We start from the raw sequence: 18,235 nt of genomic DNA on the forward strand, positions 1-18,235 counted from the left end.
AATTGTAATAATAACAATTAACTTTTAAATCACTTTGATTAGCCCAATTGTAACTTAATTGTTACCGTTTTAAAACGTTAATTATTGTAACTTGTAATTAAATTTTTCCATTGTAATTAAAATGATAAATATAATTAAATGAATTTCGAAAGTTTCGAAAAAATTAAATTCGAAAAGTTCTAACTTTTTTCTTCTTCTTTTAATTTAGTAAATCGATTGTTATTATTCAATTGTAACAATTTAAGTTATTAATTGTGATTACAAGCAACCGGATACTTATAAACAATCAACTGATTGTCAATGATTGAGCAAATGGTTAAAGTTGGTTAATTGTGGAAAAATAATTTAAGTTAATTGTTAATCTATGGTGAAGGATTTTTCTTGACAATAACAACCAAAGTGAAACAATTAGTTTTAATTGTTGGCTGTTTCTTAAAGAGTTAAATAGGAAGTATATTGAGGAAGAAAGTGATTAGCTAATGAGGTTTGGTTAATGTTAATTGTTGTTGCTGTCTGATTGTTAATTGATTGTATTCCAAGGCGCTTATCATGAGTTCGTTGGTGTTTCTTAAGGTGATCCTTACGTCCGAATCGCTTTGAGCAAACGGGACAAGAAAATGGCCTAATCCCGGTGTGGATCCGTCGATGTCGAGTCAACTCTTCATTTCGAGTAAAAGTTTTACCACAATTAGGATTATCACAGATAAATGGCCTCTCACCTAATCAACAATTAAAAGAAAAGTTTATAAAACAATTACCCATCGATCTGCATTCGTGAAAATTGTAACAATTAACTTTTCCTCTTAACAATAATTAACATCAATTCAGTTGCTAATCTACATTCTTGAATAAGATTTGTCGAAATTTTGGGTAAAGATTACGCTCAAGCTACAAGGATTCTATGAGAGGTTAAAGTATCAAAAAATTCAGCCAAAAATCCTACAAAACGGAAAAATAGTACGAACAGAATCTGAGTAGCCGTTCATGAGAAATTCTGACTCAAAGATTTTTATTTACGCATGCGCAGATAAGCTTTTTTACAGCGCGAATTTCAAAAAGAAAGAGATGAGAAAGAAAGAGACGAGAAAGAAAGAGACGAGAAAGAAAGAGACGAGAAAGAAAGAGACGAGAAAGAGAGAGGAGAGAAAACGAGAAAGAGAGAATGAAAAAGAAATTTAGTTTTGAATTTTTCGATTAAAAAACGATTCCCATCCCAATAAGCCACGGGTCTGGCAAACAACATTAACAAACTTTCGTAAGAAAGTTTGTGTCCGCTTGTTGTAATGATAACAATTTCATTAATATTTATCTAATCAATTAGCTCAATACAATTAGCTAATTGTAAAATTAGTTAAGCTTCATTGACTATCTGTTTTATTAGTTGTCTAAATTGTAAGTTAGTTTTTATTACTAAATTAGTTGTAACTTAATTTTCTGTTAATTGTTAAAGTGAATTAGTTAATTACTCACCTGTATGGGTCCTGATGTGGCCCTTTAATTGTCCGTTATTGGAAAAGGCAATTTGACAATGAGGACAACGGAAACGTTTTGGCTTTGATCGTTTTCCTTTGCACAATTTAGTTTGATTAATTAATTGTGAACTGATTGTTGATGATGAGGTTGTTATTGTTGACTCGTTTCGGTCAATTAAAAGTCCATTAGGTGTTGTTGGTGATGATGAGGATGATTGGGATGATGATGAAAAGAGACGAGGATGAACAAGTGATTGATGGTAATGATTATTAACTAAATTAAATGATGAATTGATTGATTCTGTTGATTGTTGTAAATTGGATAATGGACAAGAAGATGTAACATATTGATTATGATGATGGTGATTAAGTTGATTAAGTTGATTAACGTTAATTGGTTGATGAAGGTGATGATGAAGATGATGATGATTGTTTAAAGGTAAATTGATTGAAATTGATTCACTTGATTCAGTTATTAGTTTTGATTGTTGACAGTTTGGTGATGATTGGGTTGATGATGAGAGATCGAGAAAGACGAGAAAGAAAGAGACGAGAAAGAAAGAGACGAGAAAGAAAGAGACGAGAAAGAAAGAGACGAGAAAGAAAGAGACGAGAAAGAAAGAGAAAGAGAAAGAGAAAGAGAAAGAGAAAGAGAAAGAGAAAGAGAAAGAGAAAGAGAAAGAGAAAGAGAAAGAGAAAGAGAAAGAGAAAGAGAAAGAGAAAGAGAAAGAGAAAGAGAAAGAGAAAGAGAAAGAGAAAGAGAAAGAGAAAGAGAAAGAGAAAGAGAAAGAGAAAGAGAAAGAGAAAGAGAAAGAGAAAGAGAAAGAGAAAGAGAAAGAGAAAGAGAAAGAGAAAGAGAAAGAGAAAGAGAAAGAGAAAGAGAAAGAGAAAGAGAAAGAGAAAGAGAAAGAGAAAGAGAAAGAGAAAGAGAAAGAGAAAGAGAAAGAGAAAGAGAAAGAGAAAGAGAAAGAGAAAGAGAAAGAGAAAGAGAAAGAGAAAGAGAAAGAGAAAGAGAAAGAGAAAGAGAAAGAGAAAGAGAAAGAGAAAGAGAAAGAGAAAGAGAAAGAGAAAGAGAAAGAGAAAGAGAAAGAGAAAGAGAAAGAGAAAGAGAAAGAGAAAGAGAAAGAGAAAGAGAAAGAGAAAGAGAAAGAGAAAGAGAAAGAGAAAGAGAAAGAGAAAGAGAAAGAGAAAGAGAAAGAGAAAGAGAAAGAGAAAGAGAAAGAGAAAGAGAAAGAGAAAGAGAAAGAGAAAGAGAAAGAGAAAGAGAAAGAGAAAGAGAAAGAGAAAGAGAAAGAGAAAGAGAAAGAGAAAGAGAAAGAGAAAGAGAAAGAGAAAGAGAAAGAGAAAGAGAAAGAGAAAGAGAAAGAGAAAGAGAAAGAGAAAGAGAAAGAGAAAGAGAAAGAGAAAGAGAAAGAGAAAGAGAAAGAGAAAGAGAAAGAGAAAGAGAAAGAGAAAGAGAAAGAGAAAGAGAAAGAGAAAGAGCAAGAGAAAGAGAAGAGACGAGAAAGAAAGAGACGAGAAAGAAAGAGACGAGAAAGAAAGAGACGAGAAAGAAAGAGACGAGAAAGAAAGAGACGAGAAAGAAAGAGACGAGAAAGAAAGAGATTAAGTTGATTAAGTTGATTAACGTTAATTGGTTGATGAAGGTGATGATGAAGATGATGATGATTGTTTAAAGGTAAATTGATTGAAATTGATTCACTTGATTCAGTTATTAGTTTTGATTGTTGACAGTTTGGTGATGATTGGGTTGATGATGAGGATTTTAATTTGTTGTTAATTGTTGATGATTTAGATGATGATGATGGTGAGATAAATAATGATGACATGGTATTTAAAGGTGAAGATAAATAATCATTATGATGATAATTAGTTACAGTGATTTTTGATGATGATAAATTGGATTGATTTGTAATCAACTGATTACTACAATTGATTTTAATTTCATCCGATGATTGTTTCAATTGTTGATCTGGTTCATAATCCCATGGACGGAATATCTCCTTCGAGGTAGATCTTAATTTGGACATAATTGTTTGATTAACTGATCAACAATTTAAATTGTTCTCAATTTAGTTAGTGATAATTTTTCAATTGTATTTACATATAAACACCTTAGCACTTGGACATTAAGACGACGATTAATGAATGGGACCCGATATAGTGTCTTACCAAAATGGCCTCATCATTTAGGGGATAGAGAGACTATGGAGAGATAGATAGAGAGAGATGGAGGATAAGGATGATAGGAGATGATGATGATTATGAGAGAGGAGAGTATGCACCGGACACCCTGTTGATGGGGTGTGAATAAAGGCATTGCCAAAGTATCATTGGTTAACTAATAAGCGATGTTACCTAATGATCAATGATTAGGTTTTTGTGAGGTGGACTCGACGGGGACACTTGGTTAATACCACCCAGTTACAGCGGTCATCATCATCTTCATCATCCTCATCATCTCCCGCTCCATCATCATCATCGCCATCTTATCATCCTCAGAGCTCAGGTAATAATAAGAAAAAAATCTACCTACACCCAACAATTTGATCGGTTTACAACCCATATTCATGTTCCTCTACTAGCCCACCCACCCCTTAAGACACCTTGCCCTCCTCTCTCTCTCTTTAGCATCCTCATCATCTTCCTCTTTGAAGCCTCTTTCTTCTCATCATTTCTACTCTTTCTTTTTTTCACCTAAAACATAAAAAAAAACTTCATCTTCTTAATCAAAGCTTCCTTTTTTTGCCTCATCAAATATTCATCTCCATCCTCATCTTCACACCCCTCTCATCACCATTTACTCTCTCTCTCTCTCTCTCTCTCTCTCTCTCTCTCTCTCTCACCAAAATCATCTTCATTATTTACCTTATTTCCTATGAATTTTTTTCCTCCTCCATCTTCAAAGTCATTTAGTGTCCTCATCATTATCATTAACTGATTGGCTTTTACAATTAGGAGGAAATGAGCAAAATTGATTGTGAATAATTTTCTTTCAACTTTAAAAATCAATTGAAAACAAATTTTTACTTTTTTTAGCAATTAACAACATAACAGCTAATCAACACCACTATGATTAACCAAAACGTTATCAATAATTTAAATAATCTCAATATGATTAAAAGAAAAATCATCTTCAGGTATCACTTATATTAATTTCGTTACTGATTTAATAACAGGATGATAATTGTAATGATAATGTTCACTTACCTTATTCAATAATTGATAACATTTAATATAATCTGTAATTCATCTTACCTTGTTAACTCAGTTTGATATCAATGATAATAACGAAGAGGACGAGAGAGAGAGAGAGAGAGAGAGAGAGAGAGATGATGATGATGATGATGATAAAGATGAAGATGATGATGATATCCTGCTGATCTCGTCCAATCCTTGGTACCTCGAAATAGTCTTAAGATTTTTGTTTACGAAAAACTTTTTTCTCTTTTACATTTTTACCTTTGAAACGAACCTTCATTTGTCTACCTTTTGTCTTAGCCTTTCATTCATTTGGTGATTGATTATCATCTTCATCACTTTCGCATCTTCATCTTAGGTACCAACCCAAGAGCATCATCATCATCATGCTTAATCTCAGATTAAGGTGTTTTCCTCAAATAAACATTGAAATAATATTCCAAATGAATTTGAAATGATTCAAGTTAATCAATATCACTCCAACTAATAATTGATAATCATTTTTTTCTTCTTGTAAACACAAAAATAGGTAGATCATCATCTCCATCTCCATCTTCATCCTCATCATCATAATCATCTCTCTATTTAAATACCTTAATTACTGATGATGAGGAAAAACGCTCATTAGAATAACTTTTTTTTTCTAAAAAAACAAATTCTCAATCTCTTTTGCATATTAACTAAATCATTTACTTTACATCTCGCCCTCAGGTAACCTTGTATTCATCATCATCATCATCATCATCATGATAATCTTAATCATTGATACAATTTGTAATTTAAATTGACACTTAATATAAACTGATCTTGTTAATTTAATTTATTGATATCAACATTTGGTAAATGAGCCAAAAAAAAGTCTAATCTGACAATATGAAGTGCTAAATGGTTGTGAAAATTAATTCTGACAATCAATAGATATTAAATTTTTGATCCTAATCAACTTGTTGATAACAAGGGTGGTCAGTTGGGTGGTCAACAATAACCATAAAACTGTTAACATAACTGTTAATAATACATCATGAGCCAAATGATGATGATGATGATGATTGAATCTCACCTCTCAATTAAACGTTAAATTAACATAACAATCAGTATAATCTAATTGTATTGTGAAATGGGAAGCAAAAAAAAACATGGCAACCATGATGATGATAATTAACCGGAAAGATGATGAAAAGATGAGGATAAACTATCCAAATTTAGGTAATAATAATAATCATGATTATGATCATTTTAAATTCATCACAATCAGTAAATAGCTTTTTTTGAATGTAACCACAGCGGGAAATTGATGGCCACACACAATCCCACCCGGTGGTCAGTCTCATAAGATGATGATAACTACACCTTAACCCCTCTCTCTCACTCTCTCACTCTCTCTCTCTCTCCCTTAACTAACCCACCATCACTCATATACACTCAACAATTAAATTACAATTTGTGTATCATTGGCACGAGTGATAATCATCATGAAAAACGGGTAAATTGTTATCATCAGAAGGATAATGATTAACATGATAACTCACACAATCAACCCCCACAAAATCAGTTAATCATCATCATGACACTCATGCAACATTTTAATTGCTATCAGAAAATTAAAAATTAACTTCACTTTTGATACAATCAAACTCATGTTACTGAACTTTCAATCAACAACAAATCTTAATTGTTCATTTCACTTTCTCGTGATTTAGGTTAATTTTTACCTTATTATTATTATTATTTACCTTTTCTCCTTACTAATCATCAATTAAATCATTTATAGTATTATGATTGTATAAATTATGTATAAATATACACATAATCTAATCCTTTAAGTTAATTGTCATCATCATGATTAGTATTCAATTCAGTTTGACTTTTATTGAATTCTGTTTTTCATATATTCACTTTTTATTGGTTTCGCTTTTTTTTTCCTTAATTGTTGTCAACAATTTAAGTTTTTTCTTTCTCTCTTTTTTTTATTGTGTGTAAATCTTTATGTGAATTTATATTTTTATTACCAATTGATTATCATCATCATGATTAACAAATAATTGGAATCAAATAATTAGTTTCTCTCTTCAAGTAATTTATGATTTCTAATCATTCAAATGCTAATACGTGTTTAGATTATGTTATTACCTTTTTTCTTTGCTTTTAACCATTGATTATCTTACAAGGTTAAATTGTAATCCACTTCCATGGAAAGATTAATTTTATTAGTTAATTGTTCCGATATAAGTTCACATTGAAGATTAACAAAAAAACGAAAAATAAATTCAAAACTTTTTAGTTCCAACGGGAGACAATAGATGTCACTAGTTTAGAACTTTTTGTTTTCCTCTTAAATGTTTTCGCTTTCGGTTTTTAATTGTTACGTTTTAAAATTTTACTTTGTTGATTGTTTCGTCTTTTAAATAATTTAATTGACTAATTATGGATTGTACACCGAGAGTAACTGTCCAGCAGATGAAGGATATGATTGGTAAAACTGTGATCCAATTGGGTAAAATTAAAGCGGTGAGTTGATTTGGTTTGTTGTTTTGATTACTCGAAAAGTTTGACATGACAATTAACTTGTAATTTGATTTGTCTGTTTGATTATCAGGTTGAATTAAGATTAAAACGAATCCGGGTTGTTGATTGTTCCAATTCAAATTTGATAATATTCGTTAAAAATATTGAAAATGAACAACATTTTTCTCAGGTAAGTTTTCTGATTCATTTTCTAATGGATAGAAAAAGCTATTGATTTGAAAATAGCTTCTTTCAAATTGTGACAATCAAAATTTGTCCACAATAATTTACTGATCGTGATGATTAATGTTATTTCTCATTAGATACGAGATCAATTGTCTAACAATTTATGGGTCGAGGTGAAAGGTAAAGTCATTGGAATGGGGGCCATGGATGCTGAGTGTGTTTATCTACAACGGACAAAATTGTTTGATAATTTTGATGTTGATTGTTACACGAGAGCAGTTAAAATCTCTAATGATTCCCAGGTAATTGAATATTTAGCTGTTGACGATAAAATTCAGCATCATGGTTCCCTTGGTGATTCGATACAATTGATTGATTGTGATGGCGAGGATTTTGATGTTTTCCCATTGGAATCGGAAATTTTTCTTAACCTTTAAAAGCAAAACAATTGACCATTTCCAAAGATAAACAAACGACTTATACAAAAATTTGACCTAAGAAAATGATCTAATATAAATATAAATATAAATATGTACAGTTCTAAATTGTGTAATAAACAATTTAGATTGAATTAAAGGATAGAATCACGAAGACAAAATGAAAATGAGAGAAAATTTTAACGATAAGAAAACAAAATTGTCATTTGTATATTTTTCCATCAGTTTGAATGATATAAATAGCAAGAGAAAAATTTGATTACCATTAATTATCATAGGTAAAGTTGTATTAGAACATCACTAACGGCAGCGGTGGTTAAAGTACCTAAATCGGTGTGAAGAAGAGTAATATATTTCGGTGGAGTATAATCAACAAGTGGACAGAAATCATCGACAGTACCACTTTTCCGACGGACTCTTTTATCGGTTCCCCTGATGGGCTGAGGTATATCGGCTTGATTAAGTGGATAATGACGGATGAACTTGTAACTTTCAGCTAATACATATAATGGTTTGTTAAAGGCTTTCGCACACAAGGCCAACGGATAAGTGCCAATTTTATTGATAATGCCACCGTTTTCAACAACACCATCGGCACCAACCATAACCATGTCAACCTTTTCAATGAAATGACCGATAGCAGCGTCCAAGATGAGTGAACATTGAATATCGTGGGATTTCAACTGGTTATACATTTTTTCACCGCTATTATCAGGAGCTGATTTAGTTACATAAACACAGAAACGTTTTCCTAAATTCTTTACAAATAACAGAGTATCCAAAACAACAGGGGAATATGAGTGAACCAGGATATTGGAACCTTCGTAAATGAATGGGTGACCATATTTGACGATTTTCTGAGAACAATTGACCACTTTCTCTAGGAATAAATTGCCACGTTTTTTCAGTGCTTCTCGGACTTCATCTATTAACTGTTGAAAAGAATAGAAAAAAAAATGGTTTCTAATTGTTGGAGAAGCGAAAAAATTTAACCAAGAAAAACATACCTGATACTCTGCTACTGTTAATGTTATAAAACGTAAGAAAATCTCTGAAAGAGATTCAACTTCAATCAAGGGTTCAATTGATTCAAGGGATTCGATTACTTTTGTAATCTTTACACTAAATTCTTGAAGAGTTGATGCTAAAAAGAATGGGAAAATAAACAATTAAGAAAAATTATAGAAAAGAATAAAAAAATTAAACTAATTCAACACTTACAATTATCCGTTTCCAGAATATGAATCAGAGTTTTACATGTTGCCAAGGCTGGAGAAGCAGATGAAACCTTTGTTTTCTCATAGATTTGTGACAGTTCAGCGTCTATGGAATAGAAATACAATTAGTTGAACAGTTTAATTGCGAAAGTAATTAAAAAAATTACCTGAAAGATTCATGGTGATTAAATTAATTGACAAGAAACAAACACTCAAACAGCGATCCGGTTAAGAGGAAATCGGCTGGAAAACCATATGACCAACAAGCCAACGCCGAGCTGATTGGAAAGAAATCTAATCAGCTATTGATTAAATTAATGGAAACTGTAAATTTAATTAACCTTAAACTGTTGTAATTAACCATAATCGCCACCAAATGAACCAAAAAAATTTACAATCACAATTAAGAATCAGACCAAAGAGAAAAGAAAAATTTTCTTCTCCAAAATGGTTGACATATTAAGACGATTGTTGTTAACTGTGATTCATTTTAATCGATTAACTTGGACGAATATAATTAACCAAAAAGAATGAATAATTAATGAGGAAAAAATTCGATGATTAACTTTAATCAAAATCCTTAAAAGGAAAATCAGTTGGATGGAATCAAAGTTAAGCCGATAAATGAACATTCGGTTTGTTTACATTTTCTATTCTCTTCAATTGGTAAACAGAATTTTTTTTTCCATTTTTGTTGATTGTTTTTTTTTCTTCTCTTTCTAAATTAACTGATTTTCTTGATAATTTTAATTCTATTTTAATTTGTTTTCATATTCTTTTGTCTCTTAAAACGATTATCTTAATTACTCTACAATTTCTTAAACCATCACAATGAGACTCACATAGATTGTCAATAGAAAATGTAAATTAATCTCTTTTGTTTTTCTATTCTCATGATAATGTTGATGTGGATCATTTCATTTCTTTATTGTTATAATCACACTTTCTAATTAAAGGTAAGAAGAGTTTAATAGATTTACATCAATTTCTATTCTATAACTTAAATTTTAATTGATTTCTTCTCATTAAATAGATAAAAGTGAATCAGTAACAATCTACATAATGTGATAGATGATTCAATCTACTCTTTGATGGTAAAATCTCATCTCTAGAATAACATTAATTGTACAAATTGGAAGGAAACAATTGGACAATGGAATTGAATAATCTTTGGATATTTTTAACTATAATTGTGCTTCTTAATTTAACCTTTGGTGGTTTATTTTCAATCATTCTACTGGTGTTGGTACTTTTCTGTTCCTATGCTATAAGTAAATTGTGTTTAACCTCCAACAATCAATCGTTAATTAGACAAATTATCTGGTCTGGATTAATGGAAACATTTAATGGGCCAGGAAGAGGTCATTCTAAAGGATTAAAGGATAGATTGGAACGAGAGAGAATTTTAAAATTTCTCATTTCTCGGGAAAAAGATGAAACCAATTTCTGTCTAACCTGTCAGGAGAGACGCTGTTTACGCCATGGGTCCGAGGTTAAGGTTGGCCTTTTTCCCGAACGACGAATTTTAATCAATTCTTGTTTAAATCAACTTCTCATGGAAAATATTAACCTTTGTCTGGAAGATGTTGATAGTCTTAAAAACAATGAGACACTTTGTTTGGAGGTTCGAAGGTGTATCTCATTTGTAATTGGAAATCTGATCACTCGAATGAGAATCAATGTTAATTCAACTGATTTTATCTCTAAACGATTGTCAACCTCAATTGTTCAGCATTTATATTTTTTCCTTGCGGGTAAACGCCAATCAAGATCAGCTTATTTTATCAAGGAACAAGTAATCAAAGTTTACCAAGAAAAAGGTTATTACTGTGATTCAAATCATTTACATTCCATGGTTAAAGCCTGTCATCATTTAATTATATCTCCAACTCTATTGTCCAATTCAACATTAGCCCTTTTCTCACTTGAATTAATTGTTAATTGTGTCTTAGAACCATTTCTGGATCTCATCGCTAATCCATATTATTTTAATACCTTAATTATTGTACTACTTGAAGGAATATCAAATGTAAATTCAATCAATTGCAAATCAGCTGATAATCATCATCATCACGATGAAAGTAACAATTTGCCATCATCATCATCATCATCACCTTCATTATTATTATCGTCATCATCATCGTTATCACATGAACATAATCAACAACAATCAACTTCCAAAATGGACTCACTTGACCAATTGTTGGACAATTTTTCTAAACCATTGAAACAATTAAATGGCGAAGATAATTGTTTAGGCCTTTCTTTGAAAGAGATAATTAAAGATGAACAATTATTGTTTATCTTTATGCAATATCTTAAAGAAGAAGGTGCTGTTAATTTATTACAATTTCTACTCTCAGTTGATGCATTTAATTGTCGACTATTGAAACCTGATCTAATTGAAGAAGAGAAAATTGATTTAACTAAAGAATTGGAGCTTTTATGGAAAGAATATTTTGCCGAGGAAAGTGGTGATTATATTCATTTTCATGATGAAACAATAAGAAAATCATTGGAGGAAATAATTATCGAGAAGAAAGAAATTGTCCTTCTACAAAAAAGTGACCCACTGTACAAAGCTTACGATCAAGTGTACAATACAATTGATCGTGTTTATCTGCCACTATTTACCGAGTCATCTCTTTACTTTAAGCTAATTGCTGGATCAAGGATTAATCAGTCTGCCTCATTTGATACCAATGATGGTGATAATTTATCACTTTCTAGTCAAATATCATCGATTCCGGAAAGTTCAAGGAAAAATTTCAATCCAAGTGGAGGTGATGATGGATCAAGAGATTCAATTAAAGAAGAGGATGAAATTAAAGCTAAAGAGGATATTCAAGTGATCCATGATTTAAGTTCATGGCAAGTGAAAGTTGATCGAGTTGAGAAACGAGTTAAAAGTGAATTTGATGATGAAGAAATTGCTGATGATGAGGAAGATCGTCTTATATTTGCGATTAAAGTTGACGATGTAAAAGGTGAATCAAATTGGGAAATTCAACGAGAATTTGATGAGTTTCATGTTCTACAGTCAAAATTACGCCAATTCCATGGGACAATCAAAGGAATCGACATTCAATTGCCCAAGAAACGATTTAATCTACTTTCAAGTTGTTCCTATTTTCCAGTTACTCAGACTAATATCTCATTCCTCGAGGGTCACATGGGTGATCTTCAAAATTTCCTGGAGACACTTCTTGCCAATCCCGCTTTACAATTTTCCTCACTGTTACATTCATTTCTAAAACCCTCCGCTTCATCTAATCAATTTAATTCCACTTCGGTTGATTTTCGTAAAATGATGAGAAATTTAAATTCCACCTTTTCTCTTAAAGGTGGAACTGACCTTCGAACGTCCCTTCAACCCTTTATTCTGAACTTTTTAGGGTCAACTGAAAACAAACGTAACCCAATTGACACCAATAAGGAAACACCACCACCACCGCCAACGCCAACATCAACAATTAACTCACAAGGAATTAAAAGTAATTCAAATAGTTTTGAAGATGCTCTTGATCCAATTGAAATTAGCACAATCAATGAAACAATTTCAAACACTAACGATACAAATACTACAATGGACATTGGAGATGGACAAGGAAATACCCTGTATGAGTTAATCATGTTCATCATGAATAGTATTTATGATTTAGATGAAACAAATTCAACGGCTTATTACCTGTTACAATTAATTGAACCGATTGCAAAGGAATCGATTCAATCGGTTATGACCAAATTGTTGGAACTTGAATTATCTCATGTTGTTACTCTCGAAAATTGTGTACTTGCTCTTGAGACTTTGAAGGAAACTTTGATCGCTCGAAAATCTCCTCGAGATGTGGGGGAGGAGGAGAAACTTCGTAAACTTCGAGAAAGGGAAGCGCTAAAAGCGATTCAGGCCAAATTGAATTATATTCCATTCACACCTTCGTCACTTTCTTTTCACCTTTATTATTGTTTCCAATTTCCTTCGTTGAACAAACAGTTTCTGTATTTGATTCTTAATCAATTGTTTCTCCTTTTGTTTCCTGAAATTTTCCCCCCAAATAATTAGATGATTAAGTTTAATTGTTGTTCCTTTTTGCTTCTCATATCATTATGATTCCATTATTTTTCCTTATTAAAAAATGTAAATTCTAGAGTTGATATAAGTCAATAAATTTAATATATTAACACTTTTAATTGGTGTTGATTGATTTTTGTTGTGAAATGAGTCATTTAATTTGCTAAATGCATTTTTACATATTTAGATTCATTTGTTTACAAGGCTTCCAGATGACAGAACTCATCTAACGAGAATTGATAACAATTATTGTAGTGTTTTTGTTGATAATATTTGCTATTTTTCAACAGTAACAGTACATTTTATATGGTGAATTTTTGTTTATAGTTGTTATTTTGTCATTGGTGTGACTTAGAAAGAAAGAGAAAGCAAAAAAAGAAATGAACTGAAAAACGATGTAAATAAAATGCGAATGAAAGAGAAATGAAAAGGTAAACATCCAAAAAGGGTTAAAAAAGGGGGATGAATCATGATTGATGTTCTTTATGGTGTTGATCGGCATCAATGGGCTCTGCCTAGTGGATGGATTTTGGTGTTAAGAATAAAACCAATGATTCGTTTGCTTGATTTGCACAAAATAAGAGATGGAAAAGACAGATTAACATTATGGATGCAGCGTAGATGTGATGACGTTGATGGAAAATACAACAAGATGCAGAAGATGAGGAAAAGATGAATGGTTGTTGTTGGTCTTTTATGTGCGTGTGACAAATGATGTTAATTCAAGATGTAAATATGATGATCATCAAAAGATGTTGATAAAAACGGTAACTTTTCACGTTATATTTACATGATCGTCCAAAAAATGACCGATGAAAAGTATGACCTTCAATAAGTGTTTCCTAGCGATAATTATGCAACAGGTTATCTTTTCTTCCGTTCTGATGTACACTTTGGACAGAACCATTTTCCTTTAGGTTTGTTTATTAGGTTAACACAAGTAAAGTGAAACCATTCAATTGGACAATCAGGATTGTCACATCCGATCATCTCTCCATAGGAAACTTGGTGACAGATACAATAAGTTGGCTCATTTGGATCGACTGGCATATCAAGAACATCAGTACTTCCGGTGATCGAGGCTAAAAGAGATGTTTCTGCACCGAGAACACTTAAAGTTGTAACTGGATCTTCTGAGAATTTCTGTTTCTTTCGGCCACCTCCTTTTTCCAGGTCATTTTTGTTAATATTTTTCTTACCCAATGCGGAAGTTTTATTCTTTCCTTTGGCAAACTCTTTACGTCCTCGTTTTTTACCATTCTCAATAGATCCACCAGTGGATTTAAACAAGATTTTCTCTTTCAATTCAGCTTCTAATTTCAATAGTTCTGAATCCAGTCTTCTTATGTGTTTATCGATCATTTCATAGGTTTGCATAGCTAATTGGACTTTATCATCGCTCAATGATCTTGCCTCTTCAAATTTACATCGGATCTCTTTGAAAGTTTCACCTTTTTCTCGATTGTTAAGATCATTTACACTGTTAAGGTAACTTTCTGAAACGTTATTAATTCTTTTGATCAATTCTTTAAAAAAGAAAGAAAATGAAAAAAAAGAAGAAAAAAGGTAAGAACGAGATTAGTATAAGAACAAGTTGATTCATAAAAATGAAACATGACAAACAGGTGATCAAGAACGAAAAAAATCAGAACGAGAACAAGTAAATGGAAAACGTCGGATATCATTAATTGATAAAGGACTTGAAGATAATCAGAGTAGAATGTTATCAAAATGATTTGAAAAGATGATTTTCTATGATAAATATTGACATTTTCATAGATAGAGAGCTAATTACTTTCCAAGTTCTATAATAGAAAATGAAAAATTATCTCTAACGGATATGTGGAGTATGAGATATTTATAAAATCCCCAATTTTTAAAGTAAAATTACCTTGAGTTCGCAAGTCCAAATCTCGCATAAGAGTGAAGTTCCTTTGTAGATCAGCGGGTAAGGCATCCAGACCTGTTTTACCAATTATGTGGGTGTATATTCGAGAAACAGTTGGTGAGAATAAAAACAAATTCATTGGTGTTTGCGTTGATGATGATAAGCGACAGGGAAAAGGGATGGATAGAGGCAACAACAAAAAAAAGAGAAGAAAGGATAAAAGTAATAAAAGATTGCATTACACATATACGAGATGGAGAGAAGAATAATTAAACAGTAGAAGTTAAGACAAGTCAAGAGAGAGAGAGAGAGAGAGAGTCACGAGCACAGAAAGAGAATCAGCGAGACGAGAGAGAGAGAGAGAGAGACAAAAATTGATAAAGAAAGATAGAAGAAAGAAGATGAAGATTGGAGGGAAACGTCAAGTCAAGTACAAGTGTCAATGATATTGATAGAAGAAGAAAAATATACACATAATATAAATGGAAAAGATAGAGAAAGAAGAGAGAGAAAAAAAATGGGAGAATTTGATTTAATTCTCTTGATAAAATCTCTGGCTCTTGCTAAAATTTTGGTATAACAACTATGATGATGGTGTTTTTTTCTCTTTCAATCTTTCTCATGCTATATTTCAGCTAAAGCCTGAAAATCATGATTTGTAGACTCAGAGGTAGAGAAAGGGAAAGAAAAAGAAAGAGATGAAATCACTCCTTCATGGTAAATAGTGAATTCTATCCAATGTAATATTACATTAAAAATAGAGAAAAAGAGAAAGGGAGATGATATTTTACTTCTTTTCAACTCACTTTCTAAAAATTGTTCCAAATAAGACATAGCCATGATTCTAATTGATGTTGTGATGATAATTGATGAGATTGATAGAAAATATAATAAACTAATCAAAAGTAAATTAACAGAAACATAAATTAATTAAGAGAATTGTTATTGAATTAAATAAAATGGAGAGAGAGAGAAAGTAAAGAGAAAGAAAGAGAGAGATGAGAAAAAGAGCGAACAAGATGAAAGAGAAAAAAAGAAAAAGAGAGAAAACGATATTCGATACATCGATGTAATAATCGATGTTCTGTCTTTTGGTCGAGTTAAATTTTTCATTTTCTCAACTTTTTCTTAGTCTCTTAACCTTTTAATCATCAGCGAATTTAAATTAATTTAAACTGATTGCAATCTCGTGTTGTTAACAATCATCTAATCTATTGGACAACCTCTACTTTTAAAGATAAATTTTCCTGGGAAAATTTCTGTTTGGTTTCCAAAAATGGGTAAATACTTACAGACATTTTACTTGGATTGTTTTTTATAAATTGTAAATATGATGTTTCCATTTCTTTTGTGACTTTTAGTGAGATAGACTTTTTAAAATCTTTTCCAATTGTTATCTCCATGGTCATGGGTTATCAAAATGTCATCCAGAAGGGTTCCAATTGTTTGGTTTAAGCTGATCCGGTTTAACTTGATGAGGACGAAGTGTAAAATCAAAAAAGCGACTCTCCATGATTATATGGGATAAATTATCTGATTGACCAACTGCAAGGAACATATTCTAAGAAAAATGAAGATAGTCATCTAGTGAATTGTTTCTCACCATAAAAAATAACTGAATAAACCATGATGACAAATATGACAAAGATGAAAAATCAAAACAATATCAGCAGATCCATCATTCAATAAGAAGTTAACTCTATGATTGGATTGAGGAATTTTTGAAACGAAATCAAGAAGAACAATGATGAGAATTCATGTCAATCCAATTCTCGCTGCAAACCTCAAGCCATAAATTGAGCGAAAAAAAAACACCACCAAGACATTTGACTGAGCCACCAAATCATGGTCACAATTAGATGACCAAAATCGTCCATCTACGATTTGGATCGTTTCCTCATCTCTTTATTTTGGCTCATTAATTTTTCACAGATTCCATTGTTTCCCTTATCCCAATTAGACAATTAAAGATATTCTGTAAATATTCTTCTCTATTCTAAGAAACTCAACTTTCGATTAAATCAATTAATAATTGCGAACATTTTGAATTAATTAAAATGGAGAATAATGAAAATGGAGAAAGAGATGAGAAAAAAAGAGCGAACAAAATAAAAGAAAAAGAAAAAGAGAGAAAACGATATTCGATACATCGATGTAATAATCGATGTTCTGTCTTTTGGTCGAGTTAAATTTTTCATTTTCTCAACTTTTTCTTAGTCTCTTAACCTTTTAATCATCAGCGAATTTAAATTAATTTAAACTGATTGCAATCTCGTGTTGTTAACAATCATCTAATCTATTGGACAACCTCTACTTTTAAAGATAAATTTTCCTGGGAAAATTTCTGTTTGTTTCAAAATGGGTAAATACTTACAGACATTTTACTTGGATTGTTTTTTATAAATTGTAAATATGATGTTTCCATTTCTTTTGTGACTTTTAGTGAGATAGACTTTTTAAAATCTTTTCCAATTGTTATCTCCATGGTCATGGGTTATCAAAATGTCATCCAGAAGGGTTCCAATTGTTTGGTTTAAGCTGATCCGGTTTAACTTGATGAGGACGAAGTGTAAAATCAAAAAAGCGACTCTCCATGATTATATGGGATAAATTATCTGATTGACCAACTGCAAGGAACATATTCTAAGAAAAATGAAGATAGTCATCTAGTGAATTGTTTCTCACCATAAAAAATAACTGAATAAACCATGATGACAAATATGAAAGATCAAAACAATATCAGCAGATCCATCACTCAATGAGAAGTTATCTAATTCTATGATTGGATTAAGGAATTTTTGAAACGAAATCAAGAAGAACAAGGATGAAAATTCATGTCAATCCAATTCTCGCTGCAAACCTCAAGCCATAAATTGAGCGAAAAAAACACCACCAAGACATTTGACTGAGCCACCAAATCATGGTCACAATTAGATGACCAAAATCGTCCATCTATGATTTGGATCATTTCCTCATCTCTTTATTTTGGCTCATTAATTTTTCACAGATTCCATTGTTTCCCTTATCCCAATCAGACAATTAAAGATATTCTGTAAATATTCTTCTCTATTCTAAGAAACTCAACTCTCGATTAAATCAATTCATAATTGCGAACATTTTGAATTAATTAAAATGGAGAATAATGAAAATGGAGAAAGAGATGAGAAAAAAAGAGCGAACAAAATAAAAGAAAAGAAAAAAGAGAGAAAACGATACTCGATAGATCGATAAGATAATCGATGTTCTCTCGATATCGA

The 18,235-nt window shown here is 31.4% G+C and overlaps 5 protein-coding genes and 1 long non-coding RNA gene across 11 annotated transcripts; 3 read left to right on the top strand and 3 right to left on the bottom strand.

The window, feature by feature from the left end:
- Nucleotides 1–152: 152 nt before the first annotated feature.
- On the bottom strand, nt 153–2,002 carry LOC128387034 (Krueppel-like factor 9; the record flags this gene model as incomplete). The annotated part of the gene is made up of 2 exons (XM_053346170.1): nt 153–719; nt 1,471–2,002. Coding segments are annotated over 2 exons (819 nt in total), but the record flags the coding sequence as incomplete, so codon positions are not given.
- Nucleotides 2,003–6,858: 4,856 nt separating this feature from the next.
- LOC128387053 (translation initiation factor eIF-2B subunit alpha-like) lies at nt 6,859–9,342 on the bottom strand. Of its 4 annotated transcripts, none has more exons than XM_053346196.1 (5): nt 9,186–9,342; nt 9,023–9,124; nt 8,809–8,945; nt 8,065–8,733; nt 6,859–7,858 (listed from the first exon to the last, which is right to left on the bottom strand). In XM_053346196.1, exons 1-4 carry the CDS (start codon nt 9,196–9,198, stop codon nt 8,074–8,076), a joined length of 912 nt encoding a protein of 303 aa, XP_053202171.1. In that variant the 5' UTR covers nt 9,199–9,342; the 3' UTR covers nt 6,859–7,858; nt 8,065–8,073. The 4 variants fall into 4 exon arrangements, with proteins under 4 accessions (XP_053202171.1, XP_053202169.1, XP_053202170.1 ...); XM_053346194.1 differs by having other exon boundaries at nt 6,859–7,871; XM_053346195.1 differs by having other exon boundaries at nt 6,859–7,904.
- Nucleotides 7,044–7,801, top strand: LOC128387057 (uncharacterized). Its single transcript, XM_053346202.1, has 3 exons — nt 7,044–7,181; nt 7,270–7,368; nt 7,502–7,801. Exons 1-3 carry the CDS (start codon nt 7,098–7,100, stop codon nt 7,799–7,801), a joined length of 483 nt encoding a protein of 160 aa, XP_053202177.1. The 5' UTR covers nt 7,044–7,097.
- Nucleotides 9,343–9,515: 173 nt separating the features above from the next.
- Nucleotides 9,516–13,209, top strand: LOC128387052 (sorting nexin-14-like). Of its 2 annotated transcripts, none has more exons than XM_053346192.1 (2): nt 9,516–9,684; nt 10,052–13,209. In XM_053346192.1, the coding sequence occupies exon 2, from the start codon at nt 10,172–10,174 to the stop codon at nt 13,079–13,081; it is 2,910 nt and encodes a 969-aa protein (XP_053202167.1). In that variant the 5' UTR covers nt 9,516–9,684; nt 10,052–10,171; the 3' UTR covers nt 13,082–13,209. The 2 variants fall into 2 exon arrangements, with proteins under 2 accessions (XP_053202167.1, XP_053202166.1); XM_053346191.1 differs by lacking the exon at nt 9,516–9,684 and adding an exon at nt 9,697–9,974.
- Nucleotides 13,210–13,223: 14 nt separating this feature from the next.
- LOC128387055 (inhibitor of growth protein 4-like) lies at nt 13,224–15,960 on the bottom strand. Of its 2 annotated transcripts, none has more exons than XM_053346198.1 (3): nt 15,785–15,960; nt 14,982–15,053; nt 13,224–14,616 (listed from the first exon to the last, which is right to left on the bottom strand). In XM_053346198.1, the coding sequence occupies exons 1-3, from the start codon at nt 15,816–15,818 to the stop codon at nt 13,955–13,957; spliced, it is 768 nt and encodes a 255-aa protein (XP_053202173.1). In that variant the 5' UTR covers nt 15,819–15,960; the 3' UTR covers nt 13,224–13,954. The 2 variants fall into 2 exon arrangements, with proteins under 2 accessions (XP_053202173.1, XP_053202172.1); XM_053346197.1 differs by having other exon boundaries at nt 14,982–15,089.
- A 116-nt stretch (nt 15,961–16,076) lies between these two features.
- On the top strand, nt 16,077–16,982 carry LOC128387058 (uncharacterized). Its single transcript, XR_008324954.1, has 2 exons — nt 16,077–16,258; nt 16,340–16,982. It is a non-coding gene; the product is annotated as an uncharacterized LOC128387058 (long non-coding RNA).
- Nucleotides 16,983–18,235: the final 1,253 nt, after the last annotated feature.

The sequence above is a fragment of the Panonychus citri genome, unplaced genomic scaffold, assembly GCF_014898815.1.
Source record: "Panonychus citri isolate SS breed McGregor unplaced genomic scaffold, ASM1489881v1 Contig00077, whole genome shotgun sequence".
In the NCBI taxonomy this organism is placed as follows: Eukaryota; Metazoa; Arthropoda; class Arachnida; order Trombidiformes; family Tetranychidae; genus Panonychus; species Panonychus citri.